This window comes from Paroedura picta, chromosome 5, assembly GCF_049243985.1.
Source record: "Paroedura picta isolate Pp20150507F chromosome 5, Ppicta_v3.0, whole genome shotgun sequence".
NCBI classification, from domain to species: Eukaryota; Metazoa; Chordata; class Lepidosauria; order Squamata; family Gekkonidae; genus Paroedura; species Paroedura picta.
In genome coordinates, this window is record NC_135373.1 from 83,800,132 (window position 1) to 83,815,532 (window position 15,401).

General features: G+C 41.8%; 1 protein-coding gene across 2 annotated transcripts in view; it reads left to right on the top strand.

The window, feature by feature from the left end:
- The window catches only part of TRHDE (thyrotropin releasing hormone degrading enzyme), a 309,348-nt gene that overhangs the window by 158,200 nt on the left and 135,747 nt on the right, over positions 1 to 15,401 (top strand). For both annotated transcript variants that reach the window (XM_077338833.1, XM_077338834.1), the window contains exon 5: positions 11,310 to 11,423. In XM_077338833.1, coding sequence (XP_077194948.1) covers positions 11,310 to 11,423 — 114 coding nt within the window. The remainder of the gene's footprint in view (positions 1 to 11,309; positions 11,424 to 15,401) is intronic.

Below are 15,401 nucleotides of genomic sequence, written 5' to 3' on the forward strand. Positions count from 1 at the left end.
AACATTTCTCCCCAAAAAGGGAAATGGCTCACAAAGAGAATAAAGAGCCTCATGGCAATTTAAAGCTTATCAGTTGTATTGTTGCATAAGGTTTTAAAGTGCCATTGTATAACACAGTGGTCCCCAACCTGCGGGCCGCGGCCCGGCGCCGGGCCGCAAAGGCCATGGCGCCGGGCCGCGGCTCCCTCTCCCCGCCCCCCCGCAGTAAAAGCTTCCTACTGCGGGGAGGGCGGGGAGGGAATCAGGGCCGGGCCGCCCCCGCGCGGCCCGCAGGTGCGGCCCGATCCACGGATGCGGCCCGCGGGTGCGGCCCGCGGGCGCAGCTCGATCCGCGGGTGCGGCCCGCGGGTGCGGCCCGCGGGTGCGGCTCGCGGGTGCGGCCCGATTCGCGGGTGCGGCCCGATTCGCGGGTGCGGCCCGCGGGCGCGGCCGGGCGGGGCTCGTGGGCGTGGCCTGCGCGGTCCCTGCGGGCGCGGCCCAATGCCCTGCCGGTCCCCAGCCTAATAAAGGTTGGGGACCACTGGTATAGCAGAATAATATGCCTACCCTTCTTGAATTTAGTGTAAGAGGAGATCTGCAGTGGACATGTTTATAGGTAAATTTGTAAATAATGGATGGGACAGATTCATGCTGTAATCTCTGCATACATATCTAATAGTAAGTCTCACTGGTTACAGCAGAGCTGATTTCTGAGTAATTCAGTTTAGATAGATATTGATTGAATATGGCCAAAGGCCTCTACAAAGCATAATTTAAACAAGAGAATGCAAAAATAAAATAATATTTCTCCAGTTAAAACATAAAAACAGTGAGAATAAAACAATGTATTACTATAAGATACATACTATTGATATATCAAGATGGGGGCTCTTTTGAGAGTTCCTTAGCTCAAATCTTCCTGGCAGCCAGAGTGAAAAGTGCTAGCCTGTGTAAGACATAAGAATCGGTATCTGATAACAGATAAGTTTGTCAGAATCAGAAGTGAGATATGAATTTGGTATTGTTTTGGCAAGGAATCTGTCCTTAGGTTCCTTAGGTGCCAAGACATAATGGGGAAGATCTTCCAGAGTTAAATTCCCTTATATACAGTGGCATTGTACCATAGGTGTTTGAGAGTAATGCCCAGAAAACATGGCTGATAGCATTGCTTCAAATTGTAAAGTTGTTAATGCCATTTTGAGATTGTGTGCTGATATGTTTACTAAATAGAGTGCTCTGGAATGATATTTTAAAAATTTTTTGTACCAAGGGGCAGGATTAAAGAGTAATTAGCCAATGCATCTCCATTATAATGCACATCAATATCATTGATATCATAATATCAATATCATATCAATATCAATATCATAATGCACTCCAATATCATGCACATCAGAAATGTTGGTTGATATATGCAGCAGATCATCTGGTATAGTATAAGGGGGAAGGAAGGAAGTTTAAAAAGTCATATCAAGTCTTTTATTTGCTCAGTAAGAGATTGAAGCATTGACGACTTAATATACAAAATATTTTGTATATTTCTTCCAATATGGCTAGGTGGGCATGGGCTTTGACTGAGGGGAGGCCAAGTTCCCCCCTCATCAGGGCTGCAGAGGACCCTTTTGAAAGTGCCAAGACTCATCTAAAAATCATTCTGAATAGGCTCCAAACTGTTAAGTGTTTGCTCTTACCAGCCCCAAGTATCAATGCCATACAGTAGGTGAGGAATAACCTTGCTTATCAAATCTTTAGGACTGAATTTACTAGAAACTCTCCCCTGGTATAGTAAAATCTCAAGATGAATCCAATGGTTTTTGAACCTGAAGCCCTTATAGTTTCAAGGTGGGCTTTCCTATTTAGAGTCTCACTGTAAATGATTCCAAGGTATTTAAATGTACTACACTGTTCAATGGGAATATTATGTATGCTCCATAGGATTTTGTTTTTATTGTTTTTCCCCCTGAAGACCCTTACTTTTGTCTTTGTGCAGTTGATGGTAAGGGACTCTTCCTTACAGTAATTACCCAAGTTGTTAAGTAGCCTTTTCAGTCCGACTGTTGTCAGGCCATATCATCTGCATACAGCAGGATGCAGAGGGAGGTACAAATTCTGAGCCAGATAGACTTTGTACCATGTCATTAATGTAAATGGTGAAGAGCAAAGGGGCCAGTACACACCCCTGCTTTTTACCCCTTTTCTTGCTAGAATTTCATTGTTTAGGGATCCTTAGGTGCCCACCCTGATTTTTGTGTAGGTGTCTGAGTTTAGTTTGCACAGCAGAAATAAAAGGTGTTTGCTGATGTTAGTTTTCGTCAACTTCATCCAGCATCTGTCAATGGAGTCAAAAGCTATGGCTAGATCGATAAATGCTATAGTTCCTTTCATGCTGGAGTAGGCTAAATAAATTCTGCCTGATAGATGTATGATGTGATTGTCAGCAACCCAGTCAACTAATTATGAAGCAGAAATTTTCCATAAAGTTTAGATGTAATATTTACTAAACTAATGGAGTGGTAATTTTGTGGGTTAGTTTTATCACCTTTTTAATGGATAGGAACCACTATGCTCATTTCCCAACTAATAGGAAAAATGTGCATAAGTTTCCATTGTTAAGCATATTATTTTCCCCATGAAAATCAGGAGTACTTTGTTTGTTTGAGTTGTGTCCTTTGTTTAGATAACTTAGTAGCAAATAGATATATAATTGCCATGAACCAAACTACACATTATGGGAGATCCATGATGTGTGTGTGTGTGTGTGTGTGTATATATATATATATATAAAGAGAGAAAGAGAGAGGGGGGGGGAGAGGGAGAGAGAGAGGGAGAGAGACGTTTACTGTACGGGAGTTATGTCTTGCTGTCACCCAGTTTTTGGGTTGGGCTGGTTGCCTTGGCTCTGCATGGGGGAGCATTTGGCCCACTGCACCCCATTCATCCTAGATGTGTGCTCCCACACAGCAGCCAGGGCAGCAAGGTTCTGCCATGCTGCAGGACAACATGGGCTTAAACAATATTTGTAAGAATATGATATTGTGTAACAATGCAATACCATGTTCTTTATAAAAAATTTCCAAGCAGCTCTGCTGCACTATGTAGCATGGTGGAGCTGCCTGGGGGCATTTAAAGTATCTCCCAGGACACTGTAATTGGGTGAGGGTTGGGAGGAGTCAGGCCAGGATGGTCCGATTCTTCTGCAGCCCCATGGCCCAGGCCCAACATAGGCCCGTTGATGCCTGGAGCAAAAAAGGGGAAGCATATTTATCCACATTCCCTTGCTGTGGGGCAAATGAGGGCCTGAGTTGGGCAAGTCTGGGAATACCCCTGGACTGGCACTGATGTCATGCAGAGGCGGGAATTAGTCCTGTGACCGGGTGAGCAGTGAGTCTGGCTAAATTCCTGGTGCAGGAAAGGTCAGAGAGAGAGAGAGAGAGAGAGAGAGAGAGAGAGAGAGAGAGAGAGATTGGAGCTGCAGCATTAATGGCTGGTTAATACTGTTACCACCACAGGTAATAGGACCTGTACAGAGCTACTTCTGTCAGCGGTGAAGGAAGATAATATCCCATCATCAATAAGCATTTAGAATCCTGGTTCTTCTCAGGTAGAGATACCCTTCAGCAAACCACCATCTATATAATATTAGTATCATGTAACTTCCATGTGCAGACACTTAAATCTGTCGATTTGGCTTTCATGGATGTTAACATCCATGCAAACTTGTGGAGCTTGCTAGGTTTGCAGAAAAAATGGACTTTAAAAAAAACAGGAGAGGGCTTAAATTTTTCTTAAAATTAATAAGTATTCCCTGTGAAAGTGCAGAAAACACACCCACCTCTGGTAGCACAGCAGGCCAGAAGCCATGCTGGACCCAGCATTGATGGTGTAGCAGTCTGGGAGCTATGCTGGGAGCTGTGCTAGGAGCTGCATTGTGCTGGACAGCATCAGCAGTATAGCAACTGGCAAGCTGTGCTGAACCCAATGGTGGTCATGGCAGGTTGGGAGCCACTCCGTACCTGGAGGTGGTGGCACAGCAGACCAAAAACCATACTGGGCCTGGCAGCAACATGCCAGCCTGGGTCCAGTGACAGTGAAGGAGGGAGATGGGCTCAGGAGCTGCACTAGATTTTACACTAGTGGGCATACGGTGGAAGTGGAAGGAAGCACCAAGCTCAGAAACTGTGTCAGGATCCTCCTATGGAACCACAAGGGGAATCCACAGCAATGGGGGGAGGGATTCCTCATGGCTGTATCGGCATTCCTCCTTGTCGCAGTCTAAAAATACACCCCAAATTGATCTAGTTTCAGGTCACCTCTTTTCAGTATTCACAAGATAGCCAAGAGGATATTATTGCATCATTTCACAAAAAAATTCTAAGGCTTGCCAACTAATAAACAAACAATAAAAATCCTACATATGCAGGTAATCTACTAAGCAATAAAATAAGTAATAATTAGAGAAGATGAATGTATTAGTCTGGAAAGGTTCTACAATAACTAGTCTCAGTCCTGCATTTATCCTCAATGTGATTACATCTTGGAAAACTGCTGAAAAGAGGCTAGTTTTTGTAGAATATCCTGCTCTTGATTCCAGCCTTTGGTGTTTTGGTGTTTTGAAGCAGTGCAATCTGGGAACTAATTATTGGCTCACATATCATGCTTTGGCACAAAATTAATGACCCTTGTGCTCCAGTGCTTCACTGTTTCCTTTCCATCCTCCTCTGGGCAGTTAGTTACAATTGAGACGTCACCTCCCAGTTGTCAGACTTCATTCTCTCCAAGCATGTTGGTTGCAATTTTAGTTTGGAAGGCAAACAATAGTTTGCCAGGGTTTTGTGTGTGAAAGCAAACTATGGTTTGTGATAATCAGAAATTAACTAACTGAATCTGAAGCATAAGAGAAAGGAGAGGCAGTGGAGGAGGAACTACATGAGCCTAAAGTTTAATCACATAATGCCAAATCCTTTCTCTTGTATTGCAAGATTATACCTGGATTCCAGAACAGTTGTGCCACCAGTCATGCTTCTCATTTCTAGTTATTAGATATATTTGGCTGCTATATTTTAATTCCTACAAGTCAATCAGCATATATTCAGTATTCACAAAATAGCCAAGAGGATATCATTGCTATCTGAATTTAATGAACAGAGCTTTCTTCAACTCTTGATTAACTGTAGAAAGTAGAGGATGATATACATTCAAACTGAATACTGAGAATACTCTAATAAAAGTCCTATGAGCTAACTGGAAATATAGCAGAGTCTTCCTGACAACTTAAAATGCTCACACTATCACATCATAATAGCATGATCTGTATAATGTAATCTCTGACTAATGTCTGGGCCTTAGAGTTTGGGTGTTTTGGGATCATTTACAATAGTTTAGCAGTTTTCTGTAATTATATATATTCTGTTTTAAATTATATGTAATCTCAGTTTCTGTCTATCGCCGTTTAAGGGGGGGGTTTGGCAACTTGCAACTCTCAGGGGTTCCCCTGGATTGTATATAACAAAATACAAATAAAACAAAAATATGCTACGCCATCCCATTTGCAGCTGTTTATTATGGACCCCTGAACATGGCCCCTGTGGAAGGTTAGCCTACTGCTCTTGAGGTAACTGTTCCTGAGGTTGCCAAACTGCAACTCCCAAAGGAAAATGAGGGGGCAACCCAGGGTTACATATGCCAAAATGCAGCTATTAATGGTGTGGGCAGGAAATGCAAAGGAAATGGACCACTCAGAGCCACCTCTGAAGATGACCCTTTGCAGCTCCCACACTGCTGCCGCAGTTCTGCTTCTGCAAAGGGTGTTGTCATGAAAACACACTATTGCAGCCAAAGAATGTCATGGCCAAAGAATGCCACTACTGCCAATTGCCACTAAAACTGCCACTTTCAGGTCTTCATTGTCTTTGCTGCACATGTCCTCTGTGGAAGCTGGAGACAACTGTGAGTGGCTTCAGCAGCAGAGCTGCCTAAATAGGAGAGGGGTGGGACAGAGCTAAGATTCTACTCTCCAGGTCCTCCTAGAGCAGCCCCCCCCCCCCAGCCATCCCCAGGTTGACCAGGGGCTGCTGCCAAAACCAGCACTCTAGGTGCCGTGGAGCTGGGAAGAGGAAGGAGAATCACTCCCCTTTTGCTTGCTCCTTGCCCTGTGGCCAGGTAAGTTTGGGACCATCACTTTCTATGATTATATATATTATGTTTTAAAATATGTGTTACTCCATCCTGTACCTGGATAATCAAAATCTATATTTAACAGTGTTTGTTCCTACCCAAGTGGGCACAGTATAATAGCCATTTTCCATTTCATTAGTAAGTTTCAGGTTCTTTTTATTAGTTGTGGATTTTAAGCTATCTTCCAATTCTGCCTGATCAAGGATTCTGTGACTGTCTGAAGCTTTCCTATCCCTGCTGTGGTACAATTAGATTTAATTAAAAAATACCCTCTTTCCAATTTTGCACCTGTCATTTGCTGGGATCAAGATGTCTAGTCCTCCCCCCCCCCCCGGACTAATCTCCTGCTGAATTCAGCTCTAGATGGTAGGGAAAAATATGTAGATTACTTATGCCCATTCAGATTCATATTTTATAAGGCTAAAAATAAATATGCCTAGTTAATCTGACCTCTGAACACAGAACACAAAATTGTGCCTAGTAATTTCTGCTTCAAACATACCCTCCATCATATGTTGGTGCATGGCTTAAGAGCCACATTAGATTTTGATGGAAAGGGAATTAAATCTATACAATTCATTCTTAAGTGTAAAGTTTTCTAATTTTCATCTATTAAATATATCTTTTGTATGGTAGCTTTTAGTTAACTGGAAAGCTTTCAACACATTAGTTAAATATTAATTTCACAATGTATTAATATGAATTTTTCTTCTACTTCTGAATTTGTAATTTTTCCCTAATGTGTGTGTGTCTTAATGACATAAATACTCCTCTGCTCCACTGTATTTGATGGCTTTATATAGTATTCATATTGACTTAGGCTTTAAGTGAAATTGCAGTAAGTTTATTTGGCTACTGTAAACTCTGACTAATACTATATTTGATTAAATAGCTCTTAGTTAATTAAGCGATTGATCAGGATACAGAATTTGCATATAAACAAAAGAATAGTTATGAAGAAAAAACAATCTCTTCCTGTTTTTGAGTTTATGTATAAATGAGTCACACCATATCAGAGGAGGCATTCCCTCCTGTGTATAAGAGAAGAAACATCTATGGCACTTGCCAGGCATGAATTATATGGATTTGTAAATACTTTCATTTCCATTACTTAATTAGTTTTCAAGAAATTAATAATTTATATTATTATTATCTATCACCTGACAAAACAAGGCTGTCTTTTGAATTGATCAGACATAGTAAATATAGTAAAAAAAGAAAAAAGAAGCAGAATTCAGATTCAAACAATTATAAAGCCTTAAATACCCACTTTTCTGGAGCAATGTCCTGGCAAATGTCGGTACAACATCATTATTCTGTATCTTGTGCATTTATTTGCTGCAACATGTTCTTTTGGCCTTATGGTATACATGGTAACAGTAGTTGTAATGACAGGGTTAGAAGGGATGGCTCAAACATTCTTGTAATACTTGAAAGTTGGTTAGGATATCTATATAATTAGTAAGAGAAACAATTTTGGAAATTTAAGAAGGATACATTGCAATCCTAAGAAGTGTTAGATCCTTTTGTGTGCATGTGCCAAATGGCTTCAGCCCAATGGCTTCAGTGAACCTAAGAAGGGTATAACAGGTTAGGTTTACATTAATAGTGTTATTTATTTATTTATCTATTTACTTAAGTATTTATTTATTTATTATTAATTCAATTTGTTACCCACCACTCTCGGCAAACCAGCTCATGGCAGGATACACAACGACCCAGATACAATTTGTTCTGCTTGCAGAGAAGAGACCAAAACGCTTATTGGGAAGCATGGGTTAATGTATTTTTCTTTCTTTCAGTAATACAGCAAGATTTAAGGGTCACTTATGTTAGGCTATGGATTCACTTAAAAAATACTTTCTCGGTCCTCTGATTTCTTTGATAGGAATTGTAATTTACAAACTGTGGCCAGTAATAGAAAGTGTCTTATCAGAGAGTGTCTAGTGTATCGTATAGATCAGCGGTCCCCAACCTATCTGAGGTCAGGGATGACCTCCGGGGGTGAGGGGTGAACCGACGGCCTGGGTGCTGCACACACGCACGGCAGTTGCATGCCTGCACAGTTTCCGCGCATGCACGTTTTTGCCACCAGGTGGCGCTAACGCACATGCACACAAGCTGCATTTTTCACCTACTGTAATTTCTGTATCAAGGACAAGGGAAGACCCACATAGAATAAGTTACAGAAATCTAATCTGGAGATGGTCCTTTCATGGATCACTGTAGCCAGGTGTTCTGGGGACAGAAAGGGCCCTAGTAGCTATGATTGGTGTAGATGGTAAAATGTCAGCTGGGCTACCTTTGTGATCTGTGCCTCCATTGATAAGGAGGCATCTATGATCATGTTCAAATTCCTGGCTGAGTGCAAGAACTTCAATTGCACTCTGTCCAGGTGAGGTAATCGCGCATCCTTGTCTGACTACTTTCTACCCAGGCACAATATCTCTGTCTTTGGAAGGGTTTTCAGCCAGCTTTGTTTGAGCCAGACCATCACTGCTTTCAAACAACTGGCAAGTGATTCTGGGGGACAGGGGAGTCAGGGCAGCCTTCCATCAAGAGATAAAGCTGGGTGTCACCAGCATACTTGTGACAACCCAGTCCCAAACTCCAGACCAGCAGGATCAGAGGGCGCATAAATATGTAAAATTGCATGGGGGAGAGTACCACACATTGAGGAACCCCACAAAGAAGATGGTAGTATTGTGTCTCTCACTGCCACCCTTTGTTTCCTGTTCTGGAGAAAGGAGATGAGCCACTGAAGTGTTGTCCCAAAAATACCAGTTCTAGCAAGGTGGTGGGCTAACAACTTGTGGTTGGCTCTGTCAAATGCAGCTGACAGAACAATATCATCAGTGCCGAATCATCTCTATCCAGCTGGCACTAGAGATTGTCTGGCAGGCCAACCAACACCCCATAGCCAGGTCAGAAGTCAGACTGGAATGGATCAAGTGCTGAAGTTTCTTCCAAGCTGATCTACTGTGGCCCTTTCAGTAACCTTCCCCAGAAATGCTAAATGCGAAACAGGGTGGCCCTTTCAGTAACCTTCCCCAGAAATGCTAAATGCGAAACAGGGTGGCAATTGGCTGGATCGTGGGGATCAAGGAATGGTTTCTTCAGCAAGGGATAAACTACTGCCTCTTTAAGCCTCTCCAGGAACTCCCCAGATGTCAAGGAGAGATTGATTATCTCATGGAGAGTACTCCCTACCCTCCAGTAATTTGATTTGAGTAACCAGGAGGGCCAGGGGTCAAAAGGACACGTAGTCACCCTTATTGAGCTTAGCAACTTGTCCACTTTGGATACCAAAAACTGGCTGAAGCCATCAAACACTTCCTCCTGAGGTCGCTAAGGGGTTTTCAGTTCCCTTTCTATATGAAGCATAGAGGGGAGGTCATAGCAGAGTGACAAGACTTTATCCGTGAAATAGTTTGCAAATGCATCGCAATTTAAATCCCATCTTCTAGAATTTTGGCACCTTCCTTCGAGGGTGGTAAGAGACTGAACTACCCAAATTAATTGTGCAGGGTGGGAGCTCGCAGATGCAATGGAGGCAGCATAAACCTAATTTAAGAGCCTAACTTGAGAGCTAATCAGAAATGCTCAAAAAGTAAAACAATGTTTCTCTCATGGTTAATTCTTAAAATATAAAATGGTTCAAAATTCAGTTTCACTTGCCATGGATTTCATGCCCCTGGGTTTGATACATCAGGTATCATAATGTAACTTACAAAGAAAGAATCTAGTTTCTCTCAGTGGTTCTCAGCCTTTTCTTCGCCGCGACCCCAACTTCAGTGCCAAAGCCCAGCAGGGACCCAGCAGGAGGAGCTGCCACCTAGCGCTGCAGAGTTGCTTCTGCTGGTCCTCCCAGCTGTGGCCATGGGCGACCCCCTGCAGGAGGTGATTTGGAGGGGGGTGAGGGCCCTGCCCAGGGGAGGGGGCTACTGCCACCACCGCCACATCCATGTTGCTCGCTGTCCCACTCTGGGCCAGGCTTGGGCAGGCATCTTGCTCCCTTGGCTCACTGCTTCTCTCCTTTCTCCCTTCTTTTAACCATGAGGGGGGGGGTATTCTGCAGCGGTCCTGCTGCAGAGCATGTGGGACTTGCCAGACAAAGTCAGGCGGGATAGGGCAACTTTGGTCCCGGGGGGGAGGAGTGGGTCGCTTTCTTGCCAGCTCTAAAAGAGCTGAGTGAAGCGTTTCGCCGCATTCCTCGGCAGGCGCTGGCACAACTCTCCAGGCAGGCTGGGCAGCTGCAGAAGGACCCAGTGGGGTGCTGGAAATGCATGTGCATAGGTGGCATGCACATGCATGTACACAACAATCAAGGCGGTGTGGAGGCATGGCCTCCACCTCCGCCCACCTTCACAGGCCATTGGCTGCTGCCTCCACATGCCACCACTTGCCACCGCTGCCCGCTGCTGCTGTGGCTGGCAACTTGGGGACCCTGAGGAAGGGGCCAGGTAACCCCAAATAGGATTCCAACCCCAAGGTTGAGAAACACTGCCCTTGCTGAATATCCAGTAACTGCTTCCTGTATTGTCTAATATTTCCCTGTCAGGGAAATAGGACATTCTTATCTTATCCTATGAACTTGTCAATGATAATATATGAGGTTTTCTGTCATTTCCTAATTATCGATGTCCCATAGTACTCTTATTCTTTTGGGTTTATGGAGTTATGAATAAATTATGATGGAATCTTAGTCATCATTGTGCTGTTTTTTAGTTCTGTGCGTTTAAAAAGACAGGAAAAAGAGGGAGCTTGTCTTTTTACTATCCAGTACTAATAAGAACTCAAGACATCAGTTTTCAATGATAAAACATTAGGGGGAATGCATGAATCTTTTTGTACTGTTACTGCTTTTCTATTTGTGTCTGACAAAGGCTGCTTTTCTTCTCAAAAGCTTATACCCAGAATATCTTGTTGGTCTCTAAGGGACTACTGTTCTCCAGTCTAACTGCTTTCCCAAGCAATTTTTCTGGAAGGATAATTTGACAGATCTTAGTGTTAGTATGGTTAGGTCTGTGTCATCACTAATCTGTGCAGTGATACAAGAATCAGTAGTTGTGGAAACTTTGTCTAACTTCATTTTAGAAATAGAATGTGAATAAATGGTACTTGATAAGCATCATTTAATAGAACTTCTCTTTTAGTGGTTTGGTGACCTTGTGACTCCAGTGTGGTGGGAAGACGTGTGGCTGAAAGAAGGCTTTGCTCACTATTTTGAATTTGTTGGAACTGACTATCTTTATCCTGGCTGGAATATGGTAAGCATGCTTTTTAAAAATTGTAGGTCTTGTTGAAAATGTGTTTTTACCAAGCTAATTATATATGGAAATAAACTGAATTGAACTCTTAAACTGCTGGATGTTGGCAGAGATGCTGCCTTGCTTTGCTGGACAAAAGGTGTGATTAAATATGGTAGCTTTTTATGCTCATGATATATTATCAGAAATCATTGAAAATGGCAAATGATGTATGCAAGTATCAGACATTCAAGTAAAGGAGTCAGTTGGCGTGAAATCATTTTATACTGTTTCAAAAGTGCAATCTGTATTTACTGCAAACGAAATAAGATCATGCATGTCACAAATTAAAGCTCAAGTAAGTTCTATCTCTTGATCTGTTATTATTTCATGGTAGTGACAGAACACAAAACTTTCCTGCAAAAGCTATTTCTCCCCATATAAAGCCACTTTATTATTATTATTACTACATTGCATTTCAGTTGCAACACTGATTAAAATTATAGAATCTATACTTTGTAACTTAGAAAATGTTTTTGTGGTACCTTTAAGTACAGGATTCAGCTATTTTCAGGCTAGTATTTCTCTTTGTTAAAAGCTACTTTCATGCATTTTGACACTTACATTTTTATTAACAATTGCACTATGAAAACACAAAATAACCCTTTGATCCAAGCTGACATCTGCCTGACATCTGATCCATGCTGACATCTTCTTGATTCACCTAAGCAAATAAATGTAATAAACATTATTTGATTTTTTTTAAAGTGCACATTTTGAATTACAATTAATTCTTTCTAATTATAAATGCAAAAATATCTGGCAGCTCTTGATAATTTTAGCATAGTGAAATGTCATAGACTACATTGACCATAATCTGGATTTTATCTTCATTGTACCAGAGTCATTTGTTCTGCCCATAATAATTTCAACAAAAACAGCATAATTTTGTCTTAGAAGCTGTCTTGAAAAGAGGACTTATTTGAGAATAACTATTCAATGAAGTTAATGTTCATTGCTATGTAAATGACATTCCAAATATCTTGTATCATAATTTAATAGTCCAAAGAAGAAAAAAAGGATGAATTTTAAATAACGTGAACAAGGTGATAGTGAAATTTCATACATCAAACTGTAATTAAATATATGCAATTAAAATATACAAAATCCAAACTTCTGTATCTTATAAATGTTTAAAGAAATGGCTGACCAAAACAAGTAACTAATATAAAATTAATTGCTTAAATGATAACAGCTTCAAAAACCTACTGAAGTGGTTCAGCATTTCACAAGACTCCTAGTACATGCAGTGGAAGTTTATGTTCTAGTGACAGTACTGACCATGGCTACATTTTGGTTTGGATGGTATATTTCTGAATAATTGTACAGTGTTCGATCATTCTCATATTAACATAATGTGTGTATGTGTTACGTGCTGTCAATTAACAATTTTTCTCAGGTTTCACAAACTGAGGACCAGGACTTCCTTGAGTCAGTCCTTCTCATGTTGACTCCTCCTCCCTTCGACTTTCTGTATTGTTATTGTCTTTTCCAATGACTCTCGTCTTCTCATAATGTGAACAAAATATAAAAGCCTCTGTTCACTTCTTTTAGCTTCCGGCTTGATTTGATCTAGAACCCACCTATTATCCTTTTGGCTGTATCCGTAAAGCTCTCCTCCAACACCACATTTCAAAGGAATCAGGTTTCTGTATTGTCAAACTTTCACATTGATACATAGCAGAAGAGAATACTATGCTGTGGATTACTGTAATCTCATTAAGACGAGTTCTAGTCATAGTTCCTCCCAGCTCTTCCCCAGTAGCTGATTGAGTGCCATCCAACCTGGGGTTTCCAGCACTGTATATTTTTGTGTGTTTTGTATTATCTTAACATAAGGTTTTTGAGGTAAGAGATGATCAGGAGGTCTGCCATTGCCTTCTTCTGCTCAGTACCAATCAGGGTTAGTTAAAGTGGCTGTACCATTGTCTATGAAAGATCCTCCACCAATGTCATCTTCCAGTATTGCTTTTGTCCAGTAGCTATCCTTCAAGGCTTCCTTTGCCCCCATAACCATTAGGGCTGTCCATTCTATTTTGCTTATGTGGCTGTTGATTGCTGAAGTTCTTCAGTTGGTTTTCTGTTGCCTAAAGATGTCAATTTTACCCTTTTTAATAACTCAACAATTTTAATTAATACTTCACCACATATGAAAAGCAAAACAACAAAACAGTATGAACTTTAGCCCAGTATCTATAAAAAGAAAGGAAAAAAAGACACCCTGAGAGAGCACTGACAGAACTGCTCTGTGAGAACAGCTCTGACAGAAGAACCAAATAGTGCCCCCCCCAGGCCAGCAAACCAGAGCAGAACAATAGTCCTCAAAGTTGGCAACCTACTACAACAAGTACAACAGTTACCAAACTGGGGGCTACAGTGCCCCCCAGAACAAAACACTGAAAGAACTGTAAAAATCAACTTTTAAAAGAAACACAACCCCAAGAAGAAAAGGCAAACAATGCTGCCTCTCAAATAAAAGAAGAAACATTGAAAAAACAGTACATCCCAAAGAACCCCAAAACCCACCCCACCCCCAGAAACCAAAAGAATAGTTTGAAAGAAGTGATTAGGAAAAGAAGGGGGAAAAATATCAGAATCCCTCAGTCAAACCATTGATGTCCTAGAAGCTGCCAGAGTAAGCTTTCAATATCTTTGCAGAAGGCAATGGTTAGCTGGAAGCAATTAGCTCACTTGCAAAGAGCTTAGTTTTTAAGATCTTTGCAGAAGGGCAAAGGTTAACTGGAGGCCACTCGCTCACTTGCAAAGAGCTCAGGTTGCAGGTGCAATGCTGCGATTGGCTGGCTGGGGGCAAGCTGTTAATCAATTACCCGCATATAAGCCGATGAGGTCTTTTAAGTGCTAAAAACAGTGCTGGAAAACTCGGCTTATATGTGCGTATGTGGCCCATTATGCACGGCCGCCGAAACGGCGATTTCAGGTCACATGGAAAACGCGGAGGGGAAAGACGCGACGCACACCGGTTATGCACAGGGCGGGGTGCGACGGCAGCAAAACCCAGAGTAACCGATTATGTACGTGGCGATCCGGGTGCCGCTTCTGGTTGCACCCCGGTCACCCGGAAGCTGCGCTTTCTTCCGCGTTTCAGTCACGCGGCTTTTTCGGCGGCATGCATCGAACTGTGTCCGGTTGCAGCTGCCTCCATGCGTTATCAGTGATTTTAGTCGCCGCCATTCCATCCCGAATGTGCGCTAAAACCCCCATGCATAATGGGTCCAAACGGTAACTTCAAAAGCAAGAAAATAAATTATGAGGATGGAAGCAGTTTGCACATGTATTTTCTGTTCTAAAGTCATATGCTTTGGAACATGGGTAGTGCATTTTCGGGTTATTCCCATCAGACTTTCAAATGTTTATCTTTGTTAATCCAAATAAAAGAAATACTGTTCCAAGTAACTCTATCTATGAAAGGTAAAATATGCCATCAAATAGCAACAGACTCATGGCAACCATATGACGTTCCACCTCATGTGTTTTAAAGGCAGAAGTGAGCAGAAGTGGCTTTCCATTGACCTTTTTGAATAGCAGCCTCAGTCTTCCTTGGTGGTGTCTCATGCAAGTACTAACTCTGCTTACCTGCCATCCTTAGCTTTTAAGCTCTGACAGGATTGGGCTAATTTGTGTAAAACTATAAAATATTTTAACCAACTTTGTGGAATCAGTTTGGAGTACTCAAAACTTTCTGCATAGTGTTCCATGAATTTACTTAGGGCCAGACAAAACTTGACAACTGAACCACAACATTTACGTGTCATCTATTCAAGTGTAAATCTGAAATAGGGAAGCCTATTTTTTACCATAGTGGAGCATGGAAATGCTCCTTCAGGGAGAGGCGAGTAATAAATTTAATAAATAATAATAAAATAAACAAAACCAAGTTACTTCTTTGTCCTGCATCCTTTCATATGATCCCTTGCTTGA